Source organism: Oryza glaberrima, chromosome 4 (assembly GCF_000147395.1).
Source record: "Oryza glaberrima chromosome 4, OglaRS2, whole genome shotgun sequence".
NCBI classification, from domain to species: Eukaryota; Viridiplantae; Streptophyta; class Magnoliopsida; order Poales; family Poaceae; genus Oryza; species Oryza glaberrima.
This window is the reverse complement of record NC_068329.1, coordinates 21002775-21028250: the sequence shown is the minus strand read 5'-3', so window position 1 is coordinate 21028250 and position 25476 is coordinate 21002775. Positions and strand designations below refer to the sequence as shown.

General features: G+C 47.7%; 6 protein-coding genes across 6 annotated transcripts; 4 read left to right on the top strand and 2 right to left on the bottom strand.

Annotated features, from left to right (window-relative positions):
* Positions 1-1024: 1024 nt before the first annotated feature.
* On the top strand, positions 1025-3129 carry LOC127769810 (protein JINGUBANG-like). Its single transcript, XM_052295468.1, has one exon. The coding sequence runs from the start codon at positions 1365-1367 to the stop codon at positions 2916-2918; it is 1554 nt and encodes a 517-aa protein (XP_052151428.1). The 5' UTR covers positions 1025-1364; the 3' UTR covers positions 2919-3129.
* Positions 3130-9723: 6594 nt separating this feature from the next.
* On the top strand, positions 9724-11918 carry LOC127771937 (protein MHF2 homolog). The gene is made up of 6 exons (XM_052297885.1): positions 9724-9804; positions 9896-9991; positions 10142-10181; positions 11194-11247; positions 11345-11449; positions 11629-11918. Exons 1-5 carry the CDS (start codon positions 9763-9765, stop codon positions 11446-11448), a joined length of 336 nt encoding a protein of 111 aa, XP_052153845.1. The 5' UTR covers positions 9724-9762; the 3' UTR covers position 11449; positions 11629-11918.
* Positions 11919-12156: 238 nt separating this feature from the next.
* LOC127771935 (protein-L-isoaspartate O-methyltransferase) lies at positions 12157-14482 on the top strand. The gene is made up of 4 exons (XM_052297883.1): positions 12157-12584; positions 13180-13450; positions 13653-13817; positions 13958-14482. Exons 1-4 carry the CDS (start codon positions 12411-12413, stop codon positions 14206-14208), a joined length of 861 nt encoding a protein of 286 aa, XP_052153843.1. The 5' UTR covers positions 12157-12410; the 3' UTR covers positions 14209-14482.
* A 65-nt stretch (positions 14483-14547) lies between these two features.
* On the bottom strand, positions 14548-16287 carry LOC127771936 (uncharacterized). The gene is made up of 2 exons (XM_052297884.1): positions 15681-16287; positions 14548-15297 (listed from the first exon to the last, which is right to left on the bottom strand). Exons 1-2 carry the CDS (start codon positions 16170-16172, stop codon positions 14983-14985), a joined length of 807 nt encoding a protein of 268 aa, XP_052153844.1. The 5' UTR covers positions 16173-16287; the 3' UTR covers positions 14548-14982.
* Positions 16288-17214: 927 nt separating this feature from the next.
* On the top strand, positions 17215-21546 carry LOC127770538 (probable galactinol--sucrose galactosyltransferase 2). The gene is made up of 14 exons (XM_052296295.1): positions 17215-17709; positions 17799-18025; positions 18137-18227; positions 18312-18360; positions 18508-18599; positions 18712-18819; positions 19156-19263; positions 19348-19758; positions 19830-19971; positions 20059-20126; positions 20223-20357; positions 20446-20663; positions 20755-20843; positions 21036-21546. The coding sequence occupies exons 1-14, from the start codon at positions 17360-17362 to the stop codon at positions 21330-21332; spliced, it is 2385 nt and encodes a 794-aa protein (XP_052152255.1). The 5' UTR covers positions 17215-17359; the 3' UTR covers positions 21333-21546.
* An 18-nt stretch (positions 21547-21564) lies between these two features.
* On the bottom strand, positions 21565-24410 carry LOC127770540 (glycosyl hydrolase 5 family protein-like). Its single transcript, XM_052296296.1, has 4 exons — positions 23741-24410; positions 23362-23609; positions 22461-22981; positions 21565-22381 (listed from the first exon to the last, which is right to left on the bottom strand). The coding sequence occupies exons 1-4, from the start codon at positions 24245-24247 to the stop codon at positions 21846-21848; spliced, it is 1812 nt and encodes a 603-aa protein (XP_052152256.1). The 5' UTR covers positions 24248-24410; the 3' UTR covers positions 21565-21845.
* Between the last annotated feature and the right edge of the window lie 1066 nt (positions 24411-25476).

The window sequence follows — 25476 nt, the reverse complement described above, 5'->3', positions numbered from 1 at the left end:
CACAGCAGATTTGCAAGATTTTGTTCTCCAATTTGCAGCAGCCTTCGCTCTCTGATGAGCTTGCATGTTGGATAAAAAAATAATACTTTCTGCAAAATGAGTATAGCTCAACTGATTAAGTTTTTTTTTAATAGAACAAGTTCACTTCAAGTTTTAGATTGACATGGACACTCATATTTGCGGCTATTTATTCTTTCAGTGACAGACAACATACCCATCAACAGCGAGACATCTATTTCGTTAATCTCTAGATGTATCGGTCCAATCTTTCCGAGATGTTCATAATGATAGGATGCACGTCTATATGTTCATAGTGTATGCGTATTTGTGAACGTCTATATTTATATTATGTTTTTTTGAAAAATATATCACTATCTGACCACTAAGCTCAACCAGTACCACACGCTGGTTCAGTTATCACTGAAAATTTCGAAACGCTTCTTTCAGAGCCAAATTGACAATGCGTGGCAGTGGACCAACCCACATTGAATTGTACTATACTCCTTCAAAGTTCACACTAACACACACATTGGCATATAAAGACACAGGAGAAGATGGACGTGTCAATTTATGGATCCATAGGTGAAGCCATAAAACGCATGCGGCTCACGTTTCAAGTCCCGATACAGTTTGCCACGTTGAAACAAAAACCGGTGGTTCCATCCGACGTAAACATAACATCTTACCCACTGGAGCCGAGATGTCAGTCACGTTACGGTCGTACTCGATCGTACATGTTTTGCACGCATATTTCTTCAGCGTATGGTCCTGACGCGAACCACTTGCCGAACCGTCACTTCGGAGTCCCTACTGTTCATCGAGAGAGAGCCTCTCGTGTGCACGCACAAATGGAATTGCACAGGGCTAATTGGCACTTGACACTTTGGTACAGGCCGCGATGTCCAAAGCAAAAGGTACCATACATTTTAGTGTTAAATTCATGGCCTCGTTTGATGGAAAAAATCACATCGGTCCCGATTAATTCATCAGGTTAGAATGTAGTATGAAAATTCCGGGGAGGCAGTCGAGGCACTAATCCTGGACCAAACGTGATCTGTACACTTTGTAAGTGTACAGCAAGCATCACGATCTGAGATTGAGAAGCTGGTGTACAGAAGTTGATCACATCACACTTATTTCTTCATTTTTCTTTTTTTTTTTTTTGCAAGATCACACGTTGACGCAGCGGCGATTCCAACCGGGTGGATCGGACGACGTCGACCGACCGTAAGGCGGGGCGGGCTCGCGCCAGCGACCGCACACCGGTGCCCCCGACACCTCCGCCCCGGGCTGTCCACTCGAACCGAGCGCGTACCGACAGGTCACATCGGGGCCATCCTGACCGTCCAGTCTCCCACCCGTACATGTGCCGGACAATCCCCAGTCGTCAGATGGAGGAAGCCGACCCAAGCCTGCGCGTACAAATACCCCCTCCTCGCACTCGAACCAACTCCTCCATTCCACGGAGTCGCGGCCGCTGTCACAGTGGGTGGTGGTGTCTCCTGATGCGGCTTCTCCCGCGGCTTTGCATGGCCACCGGCGACAGCGCGGCAGCCGCCGGCGAGGGAGACAGCAGCAATAGCGGCAGTAAGCAGCAGGCAGCGGCGGTGTCGTCCTCCTCGTCGACTGTCTCGACGTCGTCTTCCGCCGCGGCGGCCGCGGTGTCGGAGGCGTCGTCGTCGATGTCCCTCCCTTCGCTGCCGTCGCTGTCGGATGTGACGGGCAGCACGAGCGCAAGCCTCGCCGCGTCGTTCGCCCATGTTACTACTCTGTGCCCTCTGTCCACGGCGGCGGCGGCGGCATCGGCTGCCGCCGTCGCGGCGGCGGACTACTCGGTTCACGGCGGTGGTGGTCTCGTCGTCGTCGTCGCCAGGCCGGCGGCTGTGGTCCTCCACGACGTGTACACCATGGAGGCGACCTCCACCTCCGACATGGCGGATGATACTTCGGCGGCCGGGTCGGTCAAGTGCGTGGCGCACCTTCATGGCGGCAAGGCCGCCGTGACGGGGCACCAGGACGGGAGGCTGCGGCTGTGGCGGATGTCCTCCCGCGCGCCCGACCGGCTCCGCCTCGCCGCCGCGCTCCCCACCGTCTCCGACCGGCTCCGCCGGTTCCCCGTCCCGTCCAACCACGTCACCGTCCGCCGCCACCACCGTCGGCTCTGGATAGAGCACGCCGACGCCGTGTCCGGCGTCGCGGCCTCCGCCGACGGCCGCCTCCTCTTCTCCGTCTCCTGGGACAAGACGCTCAAGGTGTGGGCCGTCCCGTCCCTCCGCTGCCTCCAGTCGCTGCCGGCGCACGACGACGCCGTCAACGCCGTCGCCGTCGCGCACGACGGCACGGTCTACACCGCCTCCGCCGACAGGCGCGTCCGCGTCTGGGCGCCCCGGGCGCCGGCGGCCGGGCCAGACAGGGCCTTGCGCCGCCCGGGCAAGAAGCCCGCCTACCACCTGGTGGCCACCCTGTCCCGCCACGCGGCGGCGGTCAACGCCGTCGCCGTCGGGTGCGGCGGCCAGGTGCTCTACTCCGGCGGCAACGACCGCTGCGTCGTAGTGTGGGAGAGGGAGGACAGCGCGAGCCACATGGTCGCGGTCGGCGCGCTGCGCGGGCACCGCAGGGCGGTGCTCTCCGTCGCGTGCGCGGCCGGGGACGCCGCCGACGGCGCGCTGGTGGTCAGCGGGGCGGCGGACCAGACGGTCCGCGCCTGGCGGCGCGGCGCGGACGGGCGCGGGTACTATTGCGTCGCGGTGATCGACGGGCACGGGAGCGCGGTCAGGTCGGTCGCGGCGGCGCTCGTGACGGCGCAGAAGAAGCGTCGCGCCGACGACGACGGCGGCGACGAGGAGTGGAGGGTTTGCAGCGCCAGTTTTGACGGCGAGGTGCGGCTCTGGTCGCTGCGGGTTGCGGCGGCATCGTAGCAAGGTCCCGGTTTGGCACGATTTTTGACGTAGAAAAGTGTGTGTTTTTTTCTTCTTTTTCTGTTCGGTTTTGGACTCACGGAGTTTGACTTGTTTGAGAATGGAGATACTCCTGCCTTTGTGTATATACGGGAGAGGGGAGTCTCTACGGTCCACTATATTTTTGGACTTTCCAAAAGCTGCTTATTAGTAGTGATTTCAAATTTGCTTACATTTTTCTTCAGGGAGTGTACATTTCAGGTGTCTGGATTTTTCAAAAGATACAGTTACATTTCTCATCCTTGGATGATACTAATAATCTTATGGTTCTCATAAATCCCCAAATGATTGAAAAATAAATTATTCTAACATATAAAAATTTACAAATGACACGAAACAAACTTATAATTAATAAAACTTTACAAAACTACGTGCAAAAGCTCTTAAGTAGTGATTTCAAATTTGCTTACATTTTCCTTCAGGGAGTGGACATTTCAGGCGTCTGGATTTTTCAAAAATACAGTTACATTTCTCATCCTTGGATGGTACTAATAATCTTATGGTTCTCATAAATTCCCAAATGATTGAACAATAAATTATTCTAACATGTAAAAATTTACAAATGACATGAAACAAACTTATAATTAATAAAATTTTACAGAAGTACATGCAAAAAAACCAAATACATAAAAATAAAGTAAAACCATATATAACAAGAAAATCACAGTAAAGTGAAATAAAATTGCAGCAATTTTAGGGTTTAGCAATGTCGTGCAATTTTAATTGAAAGAAATTTTTATAACTTTCATAAGTCTAAAATCTTGTAAATCAATTGTCTTTATGTGTGTGGAGATTATGGGTACCCCATACCCACACGGCATGGTTATCAGACTAGTTATAGGGGATAGTTTAGATCTATGGAATATGTAACGGATCATGACTTGGGTATTACGTTTCCTTGTATATTACGGAATGGCGTAAAGTTTTGGTTTGATAATAGATTTAGGAAGCCGATATCGTATTAGTTAAGGTTTCTATCTTGTAATCCTGCCCCCCATCCTATATAAGGCGGGCAAGAGGCCCTCTAGGGCATGAGATTCACAACTAGATCGTCAAATCAATACTACACCCGGTGGATTCAAATCCCCAAACAGGAGTAGAGTATTATGAGAGGGTTGATGAGAGGGTCTGAACCTGTCTAGATCTTGTCTCCACATTTATCCACTTTTAGATCTCGTGCGCTACCCCGTTTATATTGCCGAAATCCTGTTTTGACAATGTGTTTTTTTGCCTTTCTTTGTGTGCTACAACAATAGCTGTGTTATCTACTTTGACAAATATAAGACCGGAAGAATAGCGAGAAAGACCCACCTAATTGGTTCATCAGCGTTAGGCTGGTGTCCTGTTCTGATCTGTAACTTTCCAAAAGGAAAAGGAGCTCTTCAATTGTCGTCTCTCACTCTAGCTTGGCTATCAAGTGTCAAAATCGACATGAATGGCTCAGTAAAAAGAAGTCAAGAAACAATCTATCCATTCAATTTCTCTTCAGGTTGGGCTACTGTCAAAGCAGATAGGAGAATGTCTGACATAACTATCATCCACAGAATACAACCAAATTACCAAAATGAAGTAACTGACCGTTCATTTTGCACCACGATAAACTCCAAATCTGACGCCAATCGCCGATCTGCCAATGGATAATAATTGCACATATAGTTTGTAGTTTGTGGGCAACGCAGCATTGCAGCTGCATGCCTGTAAAGCGGGCGTGTATCGCTGGGGATTTGGAGTTGGAGATGAGATCGATCGATCTGGAGCAAGCAAAGCAGCAGAGAGGAAGTGCAGGCTCGATCGCTTTCATGCTGGCGTGATCGGATTGGGATCGACGTGAGCGTGACGAACCAAACCCTACCGATCTCGCTGGATACAATGATAAGATTCTGTGCGCCTCTGTCCTGCAGACGAGTTGGCCACGCACTGCAATGATCCATGCACTTAGCAGATGATTATGACTAGGTTTTAGCTAATCTGATGCTTAATCCCTTTTTTGGGTCTGCACTGTTGCTGATTCGCACGATCCGATGCTAGACCGATTTATCATGGTACCTGCTACACCCTTTTGATTTTTGACTCATGCTCTGTCAGTGTTAAGGCCTAACATATGTAAACATTGCCTGCCAGCTCTGCCCTGCTGCTGCTTGTCGTGTGTGACCTGAATAGCACTGCTGTCTGGCTGTTTAGCCATGTCAATAAGCTTTAAGCAACCGACCTCACTAGCAAGGGCCCGCTGGTTAACTTTGGAGAGATGCGATGCGAGTGAAGGACTGTTGCTAAACTGTCCTTGAACTGAACATTTTGCTGTTCCTTCGGTTCTGTTTCTGTGCATGATGAAGCCGAGCAGCAAGGGCGTATCTGCTGCAGCCTTTTCCCCGGAGATATTTTAGCAGGGAGGCAGGCCAGGGGTTGGTGGTGCCTCCATGAGCTGGACGGCAAAACGACACACGCCGATAAACACAATATCTATCCATTCGATTGTATACGGCAGCTTATATCCGATAAGCACTTGTATTATAGTATTCTAGAGCTAAGCTTAATCAACCCATGTTGTAGCAGTAGTAGATCTGTACACATCACCCTTGAGGATTTAAAAATCAGTGTAAAGTAATCGCAGTTGGCGCGCGGTCGCAGAAAACACGAGCCTCGCAGTTGATCCGCCCGGTGGCGCGAGGCGTGCGTGGAGCGAGCTACATCCAGGGTTTACAAAATCATACAGTCACTATGGTTATCATATGTGATGTTTTTTTTTTTCAGTTTTTAAACCATCACACGGTTTGATAAATCCTAGCTACACTGCTAGTACATGATGACAGGCGTGAGAGTAAGGTAGAATGAATTATTCCCTGTATTTTAAAATAAGTAACTTTGATCCGATGTGAATATGTGATATATCTAGTATTATAAACTTGAACAATAAATCTGTTACATTGAATCAACATTTTTTTTAGTTGATGATGAGTGTGAATATCAAGTACTATGTTACATCCAATTAAAATTTTTTATATTTTAAGATGGAAGGAGCAACGAGTTAGCGCGAGCCGCGCTAATGATCCGGCAGCGTTGGCGCGCGGTGGTGGCGGAGGAGCAGCAGCTCGATCTCGACCGATTAGTTAATCGCGACACTGACTCACGTCTGCCTCAGCGCCGCGCCATCTTCTTTTAATCACGTAGCCACGTAGGTAGGCTTCGCTAGCTCGAGGAGTCAAATGCAATTTATGTAGCTGGTGGGATACTAGCAGCAGGTTAGGAGGAGATTCATTCATTTTTTTTTTTACTTTTTTTGTAAGGGAATGGATTGTTAATGTGGGATTCAACTGGTGGTGCGTGCATTGGCACGTCCCCTGATTATGCAGGCCGTGTATAGAAATATTTCAGGAGAGGTCCTCATCGTGGAGTATTTGACCAGCAAATGTGACAATGTGAAAAGATGATGTAGCTGACTGTATCGTCCAAGTGTAAGCCAGCGTGGCAGGCTGGAATAACCTGGTTAGTACAAAGAAATTCCATGGATCAGGTAGGGTAGGAGTATGTCATAAACAAGTGGCAAAACCATTGTTCTGCCACCCATAGTTTCAAATTTTCAATCAACGGGAGGAAGTTTTAGGTGCATGAACGAGGCACCACGTATTACACTAGTATTTACTACTCGTACACTGAGATTGTGCATTTTGTTTCCATCTACTAGTACATATATACTAGTGTATGAATTGACGTGTAGTGTACTTGTATACAGTGTGGCACATGGAGCCTATTAAGTCTTGGAATATTCTGGCATTGTTAGCTTCGTCAACACAGCAAATGGATCAACTAGCAACTCGGCACAGTACCTAGCTGCTCACAAGTCAGCACAGTGAGCTACTCCAACAATTGACATCCTATTGAGTATTGTCACAGCTCACAACGAACACAGAGATTAAGCATGCGACGTGCTGTGATGGCAAATAATACTCAGTCCGTCGTCCTAAAATCTAAAAAACTATGGGCGGAGCTAGAACAAAATGAATGGTTCCATTCATTTGTTACTTTGATTTGAATCTTAATATGAGTGTCTAAATTTAAACTGACAGGATATATAAACATATGGTGAAAATAGATAAATTGTAACTAATTTTTCTTTTCAACCGGGTTCCCGGACACTCCCTAACTATACATAGCTCCGCGCCTGTAAAAAACTAATCCTTCGTTAGTTTTAAAATATTGCTATATATAGTATATGTATGTGATGTGATATTTTCTAGTAAAATGAAAGAAATATTGCATCACATACTAGGTACATAGTAGTAATAATATTTTAGGACAAAACAAGGTATAACTAAATTTGTATCAAATTCGATTCGAGATTGTTATATTTTAAAATTGAAGGAGTTCATATTTAGTTCCTGAATATAATTTGCATTTTCATAAGGAACTCGTGATACAGTACATAGTAGCGGTTTCCCTTAGGCCCCGTTTAGTTCCCACACAAAAATTTTACACCCTGTCACATCAAACGTTTGAACACCTGCATGAAGTATTAAATATAGACTAAAAAATAACTAATTACATAGATTGCGACTAATTTGCGAGACAAATCTTTAAGCCTAATTACTCCATGATTTGACAATGTAGTGTTACAGTAAACATTTGCTAATGACGGATTATTTAGGCTTAATAAATTCGTCTCGTTGTTTACTGACGGATTCTGTAATTAGTTTTTTTTATTAGTGCCCGAATACCCCATGCGACACCCTATGTAATAACCGATGTGACACGCTGAAACTTTATACTCCTAGATCTAAACACCCCCTTACTCGTTTTTCGTTTGTCCCCTACACACGGTTGGTGCCTCTTGGCCTGATCGACTGTCTTGCACTCTTTGCTGCGGCTGCGGCGCTGGAATTGATCAGCTCATGCTCATCTGGTATTTTTGCGGAGCAAGACTCTCAATTGATTTTATGATAATATTTCAAGGGTACAAAAAGAAAATAATTAACCAGCACAAAGTTGATATTTTAAATACTATTTCTAAGAAACTTGCATATAAAAAAAATGCGGACACCATTCTGTGACAAATAATCTATACCGGCGGGGCCAAAGCTGCTGAATTGGCAGTAGAGCTCCTGTCCAATTTCTGATTGTACCTTGATGGACGGATCTATATTGTGGCGATGAACCAAACAAATCCGAGCCGTACGCGTGGCGGTGGCGGTCGGTGCACGCCTCTCCTCACCCCCTGCACACTGCATTTTTCAGCAGGTCCACGGCGTGACAGTCTGACAGACATTGGCACAGAAGCTTCCACCCGCCAAGCCCCATGATTGGATGGAGCGAGCCGGCCAGATATTCCGCTTCCAGAACCTTCACCCACAGAAACAGATCATGCTCCTGCAGTAGCTAGGCGACGGGAGAAGAAGAAGAAAAAGTCATTAAAGAATTGAAGCGATCGATCGCGTTTGGTCAACTGTCACCAGTGCTAGCCCTGCCCCAGGAAGCAGACAAGGGGAGAAGGAGAGGAGGCCCCATGACGGCGACGAAGAAGACGATGATGATATTGATAGGATAAGAGAGGGGCCCTATGCTTAAGTCGAACGCATATGGACGCATGGCACACTGTTGTTCGGCTCTCGCGAAACGATCAAGGAGCAGATCTGACCTGCGAAATGGATGCGTCTTAGCTACCTGTTCTGCTTGTCAAGTTGTCGGGCCTGTTCACTTTGATACCATTTTCAATCTTATTAAATTTTAGTAAAGTTACAAAAAAATGGCTACATTTAGTTTGCTGCCAAATTTTGGTAACTATATAAGAAATTATATCAAAATTTGGTAAGGTTTTTTTTGGCAACAAAGTGAACAGGCCCGTCATGTTGTATCTCCAAAGTCCATACCAAAATGCACTCGAAATAGTGATCGCAATTTGCAAGCATGGAGACGAATGGCTTTTAGAAATCACAAGAGAGAGAGAGAGAGGTCGCACGGTTTGGGGGAAGTGGTTTCTGAACAGTGAACAATGTATAGTACATAATTTGTTTGGACTTTTGACTCCAGGAAAGTTTCATTCTTTAATGAAACCCTCCACACCAAAGAAAAAAAAGGAAAAGAAAACGAGGAAGGACGCAAGGTTTCTTAAACAATCTTCAGAAGTTGGCGAGAGAAACTGAAAAGCGGTGGGAAACAGGGAAAGGGGAAGCAGATGATTTAGAACAGTTTTGCTCCTTCAAAGGGGAGGAGTTCGTTCACGGCGATGATAGTCCCCTGAAAAGGTCGTTCTCTGCCTTTTCTCCGACCATCCTGACTCACCTGCCATTAAGGAAGCAAGCAGGCAGCTTAATCACGAAATTAGTAGTATACCAAGGATGTTCAATCACGCAAGATTAAACAATCCTGAAGTTAATCAGGGCAATGCTGGCCATCTTCAAACAGATTAAATACGAGCCCCTTTACGACATGCGAGCATGATATGGGATGACCAGAGGAAACTTGCAGCCATCGTCTAGGCGAGTTGGTGATTGACTTGCCAGTTCAATCAACAATTTGCTTTTCCATTCAAAAAAGAAAGAAATGAACCAAAAAAGCTTTACCTTTCCTGCAAGGTAAACCATCTCGCGTCAGCTTGGCGGCTAGCAAGGGAGAAAATGGAGGGAAAAGGCTCGAAGAGGCCTATTAGTAGAATTTATAGCCCAAAATAAAGCCCAATTTAGTAAAGGGATCACCTGAAACGGGCCCACCAAGGCCCACCTTGAAACCCCTTCCCGCCATTTACTTGCCCTAATCCCCTCCCCCTCCCGGCGTTTTCCCGCTCGCGGCCCGGGCGAAACGGAAGCCACCCGCGATGGAGGACGAGGCGGCGCGCGGCGGCGAGACCTTCGATCCGGTGAGCTACCCCCTCCTTTTGATCGGAATAAATCCAGTTTTGGGGTTGATGCGGTACGTTGACGGGGCTTGTTTTGGGGATCTGGGGGCAGGATCTGATCCGTGCCATCTTCAAGCTGGTGTGGAGCCGGCGGGGCGAGAGGGGCGGCGGCGGCGGCGATGCCGGCGACGAGGTCATCGAGGTCGAGGTGATTCCTTGATCTGGTCCCAGATCCTTGCCTCCAAATGATTGTTTTCTGTGGCCGTTCTTCTTTCAGCTACTCCTAATCTGTTTCAGATTACTCTTCTTTCTGTTGTGTATGTACTCTGGTCTGAATGTTTCCTTCTCTAATTGACAGCCTGCCCCGGAGACATCAAGGAGGAATCGTAGTGCCACTGGTAAATCACCTTCTGCTACAGTAAAACATGCGATTTATGCGTTTTGCTTTGTTACATCTGATTAGTCTCCTTAGCCACTGGTAGGAACTAGGAATAAGCTTGACCATGCACATCTGTTGGTAGTATTCGGTGCTGTTAAATGGCAGCAGGTTATCAACACTAGTGGCAGCATCAGAAGTTTTTACATTTCTTGCAATTGCTTTTTGGAGCTGAATCTCATCAGTATCAACTTTGCTAAATTCTGTTATTACTAGTAACTATTACTTTGGAGTTTGGGTAACTTTACAGTGATGTTTACCTCCGTTTCACGGGCCCTGTGGGTGGCACCTTATTTTACTTTACAAGCGAATCCTGACAACAATTTAAGTTGTGCAATACAGAGGGCAACAAGAAGTCTATCTGATTTCAGCATGACAATCAATCGGTCCAGGCGTCCAGCCACTTATGATGTAACAGGATCTTGTTGGCATACTAGTTTAGACATTCATCAGTTAGTCTTTCCTCTTTTATAGTTGCATATGCTGCAGCAGTGGACATTTGTTGATCATCTTGGTTGTACAATTCAGTTTTTGCTATTGTTTTATAGTGTAGCAGATGGGCTCTAGACCTCTAGTCCTTTCAGGGTTTGGTATATCCTTACAACAGCAACTAATGCCAGCACCAAGTGTGCCAACCAGGCTATAACAATTTGACCCTGTTGGCCTGTTGGATAAGAAATTGAAAATAGACCTAACAAGTAACAATAACTTGTCTCAAATGTTTAAGGCATCCTAGCGAAAAAAACAATATTATCAGATTTTGTCTCTAGTATTTGTTAAAAGAATAGCTGTGAGTTGTGAAAAACCAAGTCTTGTTAAATTCAATTCTGTGCGCCCAATCACCTAATACTGAAAAAAGAATCTCCACCCTTAGATTTCTGTTGGGGTAGTTTAAATCTTGAACTTGAAATTAACTCCCTATCATCCTATGAGAGCCTTCTTGTGTGGTGTTGACTATCTGTTCACCTTCACAGCCAACGCCAGTGCGCTTAAAGTGAGCTGTGAACTTCTACGGATATTTGTCACAGGTATGTACCTCTTAAATTGTTCTATTGCCTCATGGTGTTAAGTGACATGAAGTCAATACTCCATAGCTACAGTGTAACTAGAGAAATTTTCTTGCAGAGGCTGTTCAACGTTCTGCTTTTATTGCCGAAGCAGAGGGCACAACAACTATTGAACCCACCCATCTGGAGCGTGTATTGCCACAACTTCTTTTGGACTTTTGAGGTACTTCAGGGATCTCTTATCTCTAGCTTCCAAATCTATAAGGTTGCCTCTGGCAGAAAGATATAAAAACACCTAAGCATATAGTTTTAAACTATGGCATCAGCAAAACGGTTTATTATCTGAACAAAGCAAAATCGTCTGGATAAATCAGTTTACTGACTTGATGTATACACATACAGGATACAACTTGTACCAGCTAGTGCTTTTATTTTGGGGGAGAAAAGCTTGTGGTCAGATGGATAGCTAAGGGACCCGAGCAAAATTCATACTCGAGAAGCCTGTTAATGCTAGTACCACTTGCTGTGAATGCGTAAAAATGACCTGGGGCAACAACTTCTACTAGGATCCGTGGATTTCTGGATAATCACTGTACTGCATCTTTACACTGATACCTGTGCTGGCATGTCCTAAATACAACCTTCTTTGACAGGCACGATCTTGGCCATGTCCACACTGCAGATTGCTTGATAATGTTCTACTAGTATCTGAATATAAACAACAGAGGCGTTTGAACGAGATGCTTTCTGTCACTACTACTACGAGTTCGCTGCTGACAGATGATGGGCGAACCCTGCTGATGCAGGCGCATCTACGGTGATTTGGTGAATCTTCAACCTTCACGATCTCTCGGTCTCTTCCGAATTCAGGAGACGGAATACCCGTATCGTATCGCACCGGGGCAGAGCAACCAGCCAACCCGCGAAGTAGTACTGAGTACTGAATGGAAGGTCTGGATAGGCAGGCCACGCGCGCACACCCGTCCCTTCCTGGGCGGCAGCCGGCAGGCACCCGTCCCCCACCCACGCTACCAGAGTTCGCCGGAGAGGCGGCCACCTGTCGAGAGGGAGCTTCTCCACACGGCCACCGCAGCGGCAACCACCCCCACCACCTGTCCTGCTCCCCTCCTCGTGCCGCCTCGTCCTCTTTTTAACGGGTTTCTGACGCACGGGGGGCCGCCGTCATGTGCCTCGCCGCCGCCATCGCGTCCGCGTCCGCCTCACCCGCCCGCTGCCTGTCGCCCTCCTCCGCCGCGCTCCCCCGCCGCTTCCTCCACCACCTCCTCCTCGCCGCGACTCCTCCCCGGCCAACACCGCCCCCTCCGCCGCTGCGCTGCATCCCGTTCCACCGGATGGCGGTAAGCGTTGGTGCTCCTCCCCTCCCCTATCGATTTTCTCCTGTGGCAATCCCGATTCCGTGGAAATTTGTGCCCGGCGATGCCGAACCGGAACCTGCTCCGGATGGCTCCTCGTGTGACCTGTTAGGGTAAAGTTGCGTGGCTAATTTTGGGGAATCACTTGAAAGCGCAGATGTCCAAACCAGTGAATTTCGGAGGTGTGCTGGATTGCTCAGCTGTTTGCTTTGCCCTTGTGACTAAAAATGTTCACCTTTTGGCGACCTAACTTCATATATAGGGACTACCTTAAAGTGAAATCCATGCTGTAAATGAATCCCGTATCTTACCATGTCCATGTAAATGTGAATTTTACATTTTAGGTCTTGTGAATTCGTGGTTGCTTTCCAAATGATCCATGTACTATAGAATTATGATGAGTGAACATTTAACTTTTGAGCTCTGTCGTTCCCCCCCAAAAAAAAAGTTTCAGCATTGTGGATTTGGTTGTTTTCCAGATGCATGCACTACTTTCAAGAACACCCCATGTATTAGTTTCAAGCTATGATCATACCTGCGATGGATGCTTTCATCTGACCATTGCTTGCTTGCCATCCAGCAATTCTGGACTCAAGGATCACTGGACAAGAACAAAGCTCTTGTCGAATACCTGAAGCAATATGGTGCTGTTAGAACTGATAAAGTGGCTGAAGTAATGGAAAGCATTGACAGAGCATTGTTCGTAGCAGAGGGCCTTACTCCTTACACTGACAGCCCTATGCCTATTGGTTATAACGCGACGATATCTGCTCCTCACATGCATGCGACCTGCTTGGAGCTACTGAAGGATCACTTGCAGCCAGGAATGCATGCTCTAGATGTTGGATCAGGTATTCAGGTTCATTACTGAAACACCATACTCCTGTAGTCCTGTACTATAGCAAATGCGGTTGTTTTTAGAGTGCCCTGTTGAGTTTTCTAGACCATGCAGTTGTGTGAACGACTTGCTGTTATCCATTAGTATTAGATAGTTGAGATACAAACAATTTTCTAACTATTGACACATTTCATCTGCATGTGTAACTCTTGTAGGCAGCGGTTACTTGACAGCTTGTTTTGCAATGATGGTTGGACCAGAAGGCCGCGCAGTGGGGATAGAACATATTCCTGAGCTTGTCGCTGCTTCGACTGAGAATGTCCAAAGAAGTGCCGCAGCACAATTACTGAAGGATGGATCTCTTTCTTTCCATGTTGCAGGTATGCTAAGCTACTAACTGGTCTGATACTGGCACTAGAATTAGTGTATTACTGAACGCATGCTTTGCTTCCATCTTGGCGAAATCTAAAATGCAAAATCACTATGCGCATAATATTTCTTGCCGTTCTCAACGCTGCAGATGGCAGGCTTGGTTGGCCTGACGATGCACCATACGACGCCATTCATGTGGGCGCCGCGGCACCGGAGATCCCTCAGCCTCTGGTCGATCAGCTGAAGACCGGCGGCCGGATGGTCATACCCGTCGGCAGCTACTTCCAGGAGCTGCAGGTGGTCGACAAGAACGCCGACGGCTCGGTGACCGTCCAGAACGACGCGTCCGTCCGCTACGTCCCTCTGACCAGCCGCTCCGCTCAGCTGCAGGATTCCTAAGGTCGACGGCTCTAGGAGGTCATGAAAACACATGTAAATATCTCGACGCTCAGTCTACTTGGGTAGTTGGGTAGTTTGATTAGTGCTAATTAGTTTCTTCTAACGAGGTTGAGTAGATGGTTTGGTCTGAGACGTTCAGTCATGGTCATCTGTCAGATGCTGTAGATCGAGCGTGAGCTCTGAGCAATACTCGATAATAACCAATAAAAGTACTTCTTAGCCTTTCATATACGTGATTTGTTTCACGCTAGGAATGGGCTTGATAATTTCTCCATTGAGAATGTTGTTAGTTTGGAATTTGGATGGAAGAGAACACCACGCGCTACGCAGAGATGTCTCTGTCTCGAACACCTCTGTTCCAAGTTCAGTTCCAACACCCACAAAATAGTTCTTTTGCACAAATAGTGAGATTCTGTAAATTATATACTCCCTCCGTTTTAAAATGTTTGACACCGTTGACCTTTTAGTACGTGTTTGACCATTCGTCTTATTTAAAAAAAATGTAAGTAACTATTTATTCTTTTCATATCATTTAATTTATTATTAAATATACTTTTATTTTATTATTAAATATACTTTTATGTACACATATAGTTTTACATATTTTTTAATTTTTTTTAAATAAGACAAACGGTCAAACATATGCTAAAAAGTCAACAGTCAAACATTTTTGAAACGGAGGAAGTACATCCCTAATTATAATACTAGATGTACATCTCAAGATTTCCATGCGTTTTAGCAGTAAGTTGGCTCTGGCACCTACATGTAAAAACTTCACATGGGCTTGAAGTTTCTGTACGATATGACCGCGTAAAACGGGTCGGACGAGCCCGCCATCCCGAACAGCCTCATCACGGCGTCCAGCGGCGACGCCCGCTTCCCGCCGGCGGCGTCGGAGGGCAGCTTCCTCACCACCTCCGGCTCCGTGAACCCGTCGACGCACTGGAAGTACTGCGTCACGAGCTGCACGCGGCTGTAGGCCGTGCCCTCCCGCCACGCCCCGATCGCCTTCTCGTAGAACATCCGGTTGCTGAAGCTCACGATGCACACTCCCCCCGGCTTCAGCACTCGGAAGATCTCCGCGAAAACCTACACGACACAAAACAATCAAGAGATCTGGAGAAGAATGCAGCAATGGCAGATTGGCGTTCAAAATGTTATAATTAAAAAAATCAAGATAAATCAATATATGATATATATTTTTACAAATATACAAGTTAAAATTTGATTTATACAATTGAAAACAAAAACAATAAATTTGACCATGAATTACGTGTTCTTTTCGTCAAATTTATTATTTTTGTCTCAATAGGTATAAGTTGAATTTGAATATGTATGGTTGTGAAGTGATATATTACATATTAAATTATTATACTAATTTTTTTTAAAAATAATTTGCGATGACTTTTTAAGTTACATGTATATCCTCTTAATGAATAGAGTTTTCCCAATGTCAGCAATGGCGGGCATACTTTCTCAGGGGACTGAAGGTACTGGACGCTGACGGTGCAGAGGACGGCGTCGAGGCTGGAGGTCTGGAGCTCGAGCCGCTGCTCCCTGTTGAGGTCCTTGACGAAGAAGTAGTCGAGGCGTGGGTTCTTGGCGAGCTCCTGGGCGTTGAGGCCGTGGCCGACGACGCGGCGAAGCGGGAGCTCGCGCTCCGGCGGCAGGTGGCTGACCCAGGAGCTCATGAGGTCCAGCACGTCCCACCCGGGGCGGAGGCGCTCGCGGTAGAGGTCGGCGAGCGCCGCGAGGAAGCCGTCGTCCACGTGCTTGACGAGCCGCGGGAACGCGTAGAAGTCGCGGTCCGGCCGCGCGTCCAGCTTCGCCCGGCCCTCCGGCGTCAGCACCAGCCGCCGGATGCCGCCGGCCGACGGCGGCGGCGACGCGCCTGCGGCAGGGGAGCACCGCGGCGGAGGCGGCCGCCGCGAGGCCCGCGGCGCCTGAGGCGGAGCGCGGAGCATGGCTGCGATTTGCTGCCGTCGCCGTGGAGAACGGAGGCTCACTGGCTCGTCGCTGGACGTGGCGCTTTATCTCGTCGGGGAGTTCGAGTGGTTGGCGTCGCAGTGTGCACTGTGTAGTGACCGTGGCACAGTCCAGTGCAGATCAAAACTCTCTTTTCAGGCCATCGTTTTATGTGGCTTCAAATATCATCCTCATTCCTCAATAAACAGGTTAAACTTTAAAATAATTTAAACTGAAATTCAAATTTTAGCCCGTGTGCTATTTTTAACCCGCGAGGCGTCATGTCGCCATATCTGAGGGAAAAATGATAGTCTTGCCCTCATAAATGATGACGTGGCATCTCACTGGCTAAAAATTGACACGAGAGAAAAAAAAATCGTCTCCTTCTAGTAAAAGAACGAAGTCATCCAAGAGGGGGATAGTGGTATTTGAGAATGGAAAAGTTTACTAGTATTAAATTTTCTTTTCCTAAAGTTTTACTAAGACTAGACTATATATCATGCTGTGAGTATACGTAGATATCTATGATTTTTATCATCTTAAATTAAACGCATGATATTATTGTTTATGAGAGTTTTGTAAGAATAGAAAGAAGTTACTCCCTCCGTCCCATATTATAGCAATCTAGTACCAGATGAGACACTTCATAGTATAGTGAATTTGGACATGCTCCCTGTCCATATTAGTTTTACTATAAAGGATGTGACACTTTCACCGTGTTTAGTTTTAAAGTTTTTCTTCAAACTTTCAACTTTTCCATCACATCAAAACTTTTCTACACACATAAACTTTCAACTTTTCCATCATATCGTTCATATTTCAACCAAACTTTCAATTTCAGTGAGAACTAAACACATCCTTTATAATACAACTAATCTGGACAGAAAGTATGTCCAAATTCATTGTACTATAAAGTGCCTCGTTCGGTCTTATATTGCTATATTATGATAGAGAAGGACGAAGTACATTTAGCAGTGCTCTTCGAGAAGGAAGGGGGCCAAATAGTCCATAAAAACCCCGATTTCGTAGCTGTCGCCCTCGTCCCCCCCCGCGTAGTCGCGCACGCGAGCCGAGCGTCGCCGTCTCTCTCGCGTCGCGGCGAGCGCCCCCATCCACACTCGGGGGTCCCGATCATGGCAGCGGAAGTACTACCGGATATCTTAGTCTATCCCAGCTCGAAGCTGACATGGCGATGACGGGGACGGCGCCCTGGAGGTCGCCGCTTCGGGCCCCTCCTCCTACTCCCTCGCCCGGGTATAATTCGCGCCCCCGCGGCCTCGTCCCGGCGCAATGCCGGCCGTGGCCGCGTCCCAGCCTCAGTTCCGCCGCCGTCGCGTGCCCGCGGAGCGAGGAGATGGCGCGGCTGGAGCGCGGGTCGCTGGTGGTCGGCGGGCGGGAGCTCCTGGAGCGGGCCCCTCCCAGCGTGGCCCTCCGCCGCCCCGCGGTCGTCGCCTCCCCGGGGGGCGCCGCGTTCCTTGGCGCCACGGCGCCCGCGCCGTCCAGCCGCCACGTGTTCTCCCTCGGCACCCTCGCCAGGTAGAGCCCCCGCCCCCAGAGCAGAGATTGCGGTGTGCGCCGCGGCCGGCAGCGGTGGTACTGATTCGTTGTTGGGTTTTGGTGTGCAGTGGGTGGAAGTGGCTGTCCCTGTTCAGGTTCAAGATCTGGTGGATGATCCCGACGGTGGGCGAGGACGCCGCCGGCGTGCCAGCGGAGACGCAGATGCTGCTCTTGGAGTCGAGGAGCGAGGCGGGTGCCGCGCTGTACGCGCTCATGCTGCCGGTTCTTGACGGCGGCTTCCGAGCCAGCCTCCAGGGGAGTCCTGAGAATGAGCTCCAATTTTGCTTCGAGAGCGGTAGGTTTATTCTGGATTTGCTGGATTCCGAGGTGTTCGAATTGAAACGAACTGCAAATTTTGGAATTTCGGTTGGAATTTCTGAAGAGTACAGTGGTGGACTGTTTTTAGGTGATCCTGAGGTTCAGACACTGGAAGCAGTTGATGCTGTATTCATCAACTCAGGGGACAACCCTTTCAAGCTTATGAAGGAATCAATCAAGTAATGTCATCCTCTAACATAATCACAATGACACATATTTTTGTTCTATTTGCAACTGGCTCACTTCACTTGTATCTCCATTAGGATGTTATCTAAGATCAAAGGAACTTTCAGTCATATAGAGGACAAAGAGGTATAGTGTAGCTAAGGATGTTCATCTTTGTACTTCTATCTTCTACTTAGAATAAGACTGTTAATCATGTAAACCTTTTCTAGTCATTTATAGTTCTATGTTATTTTGTTTTTCACAAGTCCTGTTGAAATTCATCACAAATGCCAGATCCCTGCAAACCTGGACTGGTTTGGGTGGTGCACTTGGGATGCTTTTTATAAATCTGTCAACCCAGTGGGAATTGAAGAGGGCCTTAAAAGGTACAAATGAATCGATCTTACTTATGTGATATTCGAAAACAATTGGAAGGTCTTTTTTATTACCCGCATCCTCCATTTGTCAATTCCTGATAAAGCATTTCTTGTTGTATAGTTTGTGTGAAGGAGGTGCACCACCAAGGTTTCTAATTATAGACGATGGCTGGCAAGAAACCGTTAACGAATTCAAGGAAGTGGATGAGGCCTTTATTGAACAGACTGTGTTAGCGTCTAACCATTTTTCAACTTGCTGATCGGTCCATGAAGTATATTAAATTCCTGTTTAACAAAGAAAATTTACTCCAGGAAATGGACGTTTGAGTATTTGATTTCATATTAAATAAACACCAATACATTTTGAAATCTCTCCTTATCTGTTTGTGAAAGAAAATCTAGATCCACCAACATAGACTGTATACTTTTTCTTTATTGTGAGATTTCCTATCCAATTTCCTTTTTTTTTTTCCTGAAACTGTAAATCACTGTCATAACCTCATATTATATCTATACACATAAAAGTGCACTCATCTGTTCCTTACCCATGTTGCAATATTATTAGGTTTGCGGAGAGACTTATCGATCTGACGGAGAACGATAAGTTTAGGGGAGAAACCTGCAAGAATCTTGGAGACCATGTCAAGAAAATCAAAGAGCACTATGGAGTCAAGTACTTGATTCTTATTGAAATACTAGTTCTATAATATGCTTTTCATAATATATGTTGAGAAAAAGGCTTTGTATGAAACTACAGGTATGTTTACATATGGCATGCTTTACATGGGTATTGGGGTGGTGTCCTCACAACACCTGATGCGATGAAGAAGTACAATCCACAGCTAGTTTACCCAGTCCAGTCTCCCGGTAATGTTGCAAATTTGAGGGATATAGCTATGGACAGCTTGGAGAAATTTGGAGTGGGTATCATTGATCCTGCCATGATATATGACTTCTACAATGATCAGCACAGCTACCTTTCTAGTGTGGGTGTGGATGGTGTGAAGGTAGATGTGCAGAATGTGATGGAGACTCTTGGGAAGGGTTTTGGTGGTCGTGTTGCATTAACTCAGAAGTATCAACAAGCACTTGAGGAATCTATCGCTCGGAACTTCAAAGGAAACAACCTAATTTGCTGCATGAGTCACAATACAGACAGCATTTTTAGGTACATATTCTTGTCGCTGAACAATATGTGTGACATACATGAAATTTGATGTAAATCTTGGTTCTTTGTAGTTCATTGAAGAGCGCAGTTGCTAGAGCATCAGAAGATTTCATGCCTCGGGAGCCAACGATGCAAACCCTGCACATTGCTACTGTGGCATTCAATAGCCTTTTTTTGGGAGAAATTTTCATACCTGACTGGGATATGTTTCATGTGAGATTATGGCATCCCCAGTACCTCTTTCTTTCTTTTTTTTCATGCCAGGCTGGCAGCTAATTTTCCATTCTTGCCAATGTAAAGAGTAAGCATGAATCAGCAGAATTTCATGGAGCTGCGAGGGCTCTGAGTGGTGGTGGTGTTTATGTCAGGTAATTCTTGCAGTATATTTATGCAGATGTTGTATTTGCATTTAAGAAATTTGCATGATCTCATTATGGATTTTATATTACTGAACTGATATGCAGCGACAAACCAGGGGTGCATGATTTCAGTGTTCTTAAAAAACTTGTTCTGCCAGATGGCTTGATTCTAAGAGCAAAGCATGCTGGTCGTCCTACTCGCGATTGCCTGTTCAATGACCCTGTCATGGATGGCAAAAGGTACACACACACACACACACCAATTTTTCTAAAAAGTTTCCTGCTACTTGTTCTAAAAATAATACTAACTCAGTTAACTTTTGTGCAGTCTGTTGAAAATATGGAACTTGAACAAGTTTTCTGGAGTCATCGGAGTGTTTAACTGTCAGGGTGCTGGAAATTGGACTTATCCAGTGAAAGAAAATGCTCATGTTCCCACTACCGTCTGCATCACTGGTGATCTCTCCCCATCAGATGTGGAGTTACTTGAGGAGATAGCTGGGGATGATTGGAACGGAGAGACTGCAGTATTTGCTTTTAATTCATGTAAATTCCATTGGACACATATTTCTTGCAACTGTTACCCATCTCCTTCATCGATCTTTTTCACGATTATTAACTGCAGCTACGCCTTCAGGTTCTCTCTCAAGGCTTCAGAAGCATCAGACTATGGAGGTTTCCTTGTCTACTATGACATGTGAGATATATACCATAGCGCTGATAAAGGTCAGATTTTTCTCCATTCACCTACTTACTTGAGCAATCAATTTTTTATCGCGAATATGCAAGCCTTTTGTATCTTTGTATTAAGAACTCAATCTATTCTTGAGCAATCAATTTTTTTTGGGTGAATACTTGAGCAATGAATCATTCGATCTATTTTTACTTCTTAGAGAAATGCTCTTGTTTTTGCACCAGGTTTTTGGTGGCTTTGTTCAGTTTGCTCCTCTTGGACTGGTTAACATGTACAACTCAGGTGGTGCGCTCGAAAACGTCACGAGCACAGGTGATTGTTCAGAGATCACAATTCAGATCCAATGCCGAGGGCCAGGTCGGTTTGGGGCGTATTCAGCAACCAGGCCGGAAATTTGCAGTGTTGATGAGCATGAAGTAGAGTTCAAACACACAGATGATGGCTTCCTGGCGTTTGATCTCTCTCACGGTTCGTCCCAGGACAACCTCAGGAACATTGAGATTCTGTACAGAGCTTCCTGAACCTCCATTTTCAGTGTGATTTTTATGCTCTTTCGAGCAGATTATGCTGCTCTCAGGCTCTTAGCTGTGGATAATTATTGCTTCCCGCAAGCGTGTGTTAGCTCTGAATTACTGCATCTCGCGTGTGTTGTTTGTGCCAATTAATTTGGGCTTGTTCTAAGTTTCGAATCTGCCGGAGACAGTTATAATACGAATATGTATTTTGGCAGATCAATTCCAATTTTGTGCCAATATTACCTAAAACAAAAATATTATCCCTCTCGCGGTAAACCTGTACGTAACTTTATAAGAGACGGGAAGGAATTGCATGGATGAATCATGAATTGAATTGTTACATCACAAGAACACCGCTCTTGTTCTAGGGCAGTGTCTTCTCCTTCCTGCGCCAGATGGCGTCATGGCGATTGCAATTTGCAAGATCATTCTACAACAACAATGGATACGTGGATTACTCCACCATGTATATGGTGAGCTTGTGCTCACGCGCACGTGCAAGATGGATTTGGCTAATCATCAGAGGGACCTAATCTTCCATGACCTGAGCTTTGGCGGCAGCTGCGCGAGCATGGTGTTCGTCGCCGCCACGCTCCTCGTGCTGGTCACCAGCTTGAACCACTGGCTCTCCGGGTCGCAGCTGTTGTCCGCGCTCAGGCACCGGCACGGGTTGGTCACCAAGCTCCGGCCATCGTCGCCGACGTCCAGGCATAGCATGCCGCCGTTGCTGGTCTCGGAGGACGACGACGACGACGAGGCGTTGACGGCGAGGTGCAGCTTGGAGTCCGAGGTGAGGCTCCACCGCGCCAGCTCGTCGCCGCACGACAGGCCGAGGCGCGCCGGCCGGCCGGCGCCCTCGGCGCGGAGGCACAGCAGCGGGCTGTCCCGCGGCGACAGCCTCTGCTGGCTCGCCGTGTACGCCCACGCCTCCGCCTCGCCGCAGGACCCCAGCTCCAGCGTCGTCTGCACCACCGACGACGACCGCCGCACCACGCACCGCCCCGTCGTCGGGTGGAACATCACCGTGTACGGCGCCGCCTCCGCCAGACCAGGCCCTGCACACGCCAAACCAAAGTCATCGCCGGAGAAGATAGATACCGGTGTCACCGGCGGCGGCGGCGGCGGCGAACCTACCTCTGAAGGGGCGCTGCAGGGCGTGGAGCCTGGTGAGGGCGGTGTCGTTGCGGGGCTTGCACCACGCCCAGTCGAGCACGCCGTAGACCTCGTCGAGGCCGAGGACGCCCTCCCGGAGGTAGTAGCTCCCCTGCAGCGTCCAGAGCGCCCAGTCGAGGTCGAGGTCTGCGGCGACGGCGGCGACGCAGCCGTAGTACCGGTTGTCGTTGACGTTGCCGCCGCGGTTGTCGACGCCGAACTCGCTGAGGAACACCGGCCACCCTTGGTCGAGCAGGTAAAGCGCGCGGCGCGACACGCTCGCCGCCACCCGCGCGCACACCTGGTTGGCGTTCCCCGTCCGCCATGCCTGCCCGTCGGAGAAGCCGTACCAGTGCACCTCGAACGCCACCTTCCCGGCGAAGCTCACGTTCACCTGCCGCGAGTTGAGGAACGCCAGGTCGTTGTCGAAGCTCAGGCCGGACAGGATCACCACCACCCGCGGGTTCGCCGCGTGCACCGCCTCCGCCCCGCGCTGCATGTACCTGCATGCACGCACGCCATTTTTTTTCCCGCGCACTCGTCAGCTATCAGCTCAGCCGCGACATCGTTGGCGCCCCTTTTTTTTTTTTTTTTTTGCAGATGGAGCTAGTACACAGTACACTGAAATGAATGATGCAAACTGCTACTGCATCAGATTTTTTCCATTACTGTTCTTCACATGCTTGTGCAGGGACGAGCAATGGCGGACGCGGTCAGTCAGCTCAGCTGCCAACCACCACTAGCTTCAGGTTCATTTACTGATCGATCCAGGACATGGCCGACGATGAACAATGCGTGGTTCTTGGATGCAGATGCTAATCATGGCGGTCGGTGTGCAAATTGATGAGGAAGATCGATCGAGCAAATGGGTGGTGAGACTTACTTGTACCAGTCGGCGGAGTTCTGGCGGGGGCCCCGGAGCTCGTTGCGGAGGCTCATGGCGACGACGCTGGGGACGGCGGCGAACATGGTGGCCATCTTGGTGAGGCCGTCGACCCACACGTCCGGGTCGAAGTAGGCGTCGCCGAAGAAACCGTTGCCGTCGTTGTTGCCGCAGCACCACCCCGGCTTGCTCACGTGGTTGTCCAGGATCACCATCACGCCGTTCTCCCCCAGGCTGCTCACCACCGCCTGCACGCCACGCCACGCCACGCCACGCCACGCCGCGCCGCGCGTCGTCGGTCAATCTCTCTCTCTCTCTCTCTCGCATTGTCAAATTACCAAATCAAAGATAAGTAGTAGCTAGATAACGATGATCTTGCCTTGAAGGCGTCGATGAGCTTGAGGTCGACGAGGGAGGGGTTGTTGACGCGGATGGCGGCGAGGGACTCGGTGAGGTTGAGGCGCTGGAAGGACTGGGCGACGGTGAGGGAGGAGTAGGAGGCGTTGGTCACCATGAACGTGGCCCAGGTGAGGCGGACGCAGTTGAACCCCATGGCGACCACGTCCTTGGCGATGCCGCCCACCGGCTGCTTGCCCAGCCCCTCCGCCAGCATCGGCTCCAGGTGCGACGGCCAGTTCACGCACGCCAGCTTCACCCTGTTCCCGCCCTCGTCCACGATCCACCTCGACGCCGTCGACAGCGTCGTCGTCGCCGCCGCCGCCGCGGGGCGCCCATGGTTGGCCAGACCAAGAACCGCCACCGCGGCGAGCCACACCACCACGAGCCTCATGTCGACGCCGCCCGGCCGGCAATGCGAGCCACCAAGAAGAAGCAGCGGCGAGGTGGATTTATAGCGAGTACTACGGCGGCGGGGTTGCTTCGGCATGGGGAATGGCGAGGCTTCACGGGATCGCCATGGGCGGAAGACGACGATCTCTCCTAAGCTATGCTGCTGGTCCTTGACATGTGTGAAGTGGAGAGGCCATGAATGAGGAATGAGTGAGCAAATCACATTGCTGATGTTTCAAGAATGCAACCAAATACTGTTTTATCCTTCAAGGCAGGACAAGCTAAGCGACATCACTGTACGTCTGTGACAATGCAGTGCATAGGGCGTTTATTTGCATATTATTATCGTGAAATATCAATTTAATATAAAGATAAATTAAATATTTAAAGAAATAAACTTAATGGATAATATAAAATAAATAGCCTAAGCAACATTGCTTATAGTAAAATATTTTTTAAGAAAATATATTTTTTTGAAATATGGAGAAAATAATCCGTTTTAATAAGAAGCGGGTGATAGCTTATTATGGGCAATGTATGGCGTAGTTATGAATTAGAACTGATAAATAGAGAGAAAAATGTTATGTAAGCAATGCTGATAAAGAAATTTTTCGAAGACGTACTTTTGGAATCGTGGTACTAATAATCCGGTTGATAATCCGACTGATGAGCCAAACCAACCTGGGCTATTTCAGAACTAGAGAAAACAAAGAATCTCTGCAGGTCGGTCGGTGGGTGGTTGGAGTAAAAATGGCCACCAAACCCTTGCAGTTACAGCTTCGGTTTGGACTTCTTATAGTGATACTGGAGTATTGATGTTGGTTACTTGCATCGATTATTAGTAGTACCTCATTTGCAATTAATACCAGACTTAATCGTGGTTGGTTAGTATAATTTTTTCGTGAAGCAATCAATATTCAGTAGTGTAGCATTGGTGCACACACAACTGGGATTTATTTGCATCCTGTTTATGAGGAGCTCGTCCAAAGCCTCACGCCGTTGTCAACAATTCAGCTACAAAGACAGGTTAAGAGGTTTTGCTTTTACTCTAAGAATGTTGCTAGTTGTATTCCAGATCATGCATGTAAACTGCTTGCGATTCCGTATCTGTCTCACATCAGATCAGTTAAGAAATGCCGTGCTGAATATGAACTAAGATGAACGAGGATTTTGCCCTTCAACTAAAAGGAAAGGAGAAAGGCGACATTGAAATGAACAAAGAGGGAAAGAAGTTGAGTGTACTGAAAATATAGGGAAAGGCCTTTCTCTGGCGCCACGATTGCTGTTTGCATATTTCAGATTCAGAATACAATTTTATTTTCTCGA

Excerpts from the sequence above, each read along its gene's own strand:
- LOC127769810 (XM_052295468.1), top strand. The coding sequence starts at position 1,365 with ATGTGCCGGACAATCCCCAGTCGTCAGATGGAGGAAGCCGACCCAAGC.
- LOC127771937 (XM_052297885.1), top strand. The coding sequence starts at position 9,763 with ATGGAGGACGAGGCGGCGCGCGGCGGCGAGACCTTCGATCCG. Across the intron at positions 9,805-9,895 it reads GCGGCGAGACCTTCGATCCG|GATCTGATCCGTGCCATCTT; the intron begins GTGAGCTACCCC and ends ATCTGGGGGCAG. Across the intron at positions 9,992-10,141 it reads ACGAGGTCATCGAGGTCGAG|CCTGCCCCGGAGACATCAAG; the intron begins GTGATTCCTTGA and ends TCTAATTGACAG.
- LOC127771935 (XM_052297883.1), top strand. The coding sequence starts at position 12,411 with ATGTGCCTCGCCGCCGCCATCGCGTCCGCGTCCGCCTCACCCGCCCGC. Across the intron at positions 13,451-13,652 it reads TGCTCTAGATGTTGGATCAG|GCAGCGGTTACTTGACAGCT; the intron begins GTATTCAGGTTC and ends TAACTCTTGTAG. Across the intron at positions 13,818-13,957 it reads TCTTTCTTTCCATGTTGCAG|ATGGCAGGCTTGGTTGGCCT; the intron begins GTATGCTAAGCT and ends TCAACGCTGCAG.
- LOC127771936 (XM_052297884.1), bottom strand. The coding sequence starts at position 16,172 with ATGCTCCGCGCTCCGCCTCAGGCGCCGCGGGCCTCGCGGCGGCCGCCT. Across the intron at positions 15,298-15,680 it reads ACCTTCAGTCCCCTGAGAAA|GTTTTCGCGGAGATCTTCCG; the intron begins GTATGCCCGCCA and ends TGTGTCGTGTAG.
- LOC127770538 (XM_052296295.1), top strand. The coding sequence starts at position 17,360 with ATGGCGATGACGGGGACGGCGCCCTGGAGGTCGCCGCTTCGGGCCCCT. Across the intron at positions 18,361-18,507 it reads GTCATATAGAGGACAAAGAG|ATCCCTGCAAACCTGGACTG; the intron begins GTATAGTGTAGC and ends CACAAATGCCAG. Across the intron at positions 20,844-21,035 it reads ATACCATAGCGCTGATAAAG|GTTTTTGGTGGCTTTGTTCA; the intron begins GTCAGATTTTTC and ends TTTTTGCACCAG.
- LOC127770540 (XM_052296296.1), bottom strand. The coding sequence starts at position 24,247 with ATGCCGAAGCAACCCCGCCGCCGTAGTACTCGCTATAAATCCACCTCG. Across the intron at positions 22,982-23,361 it reads AACTCCGCCGACTGGTACAA|GTACATGCAGCGCGGGGCGG; the intron begins GTAAGTCTCACC and ends GCGTGCATGCAG. Across the intron at positions 22,382-22,460 it reads CCTGCAGCGCCCCTTCAGAG|GGCCTGGTCTGGCGGAGGCG; the intron begins GTAGGTTCGCCG and ends TGGCGTGTGCAG.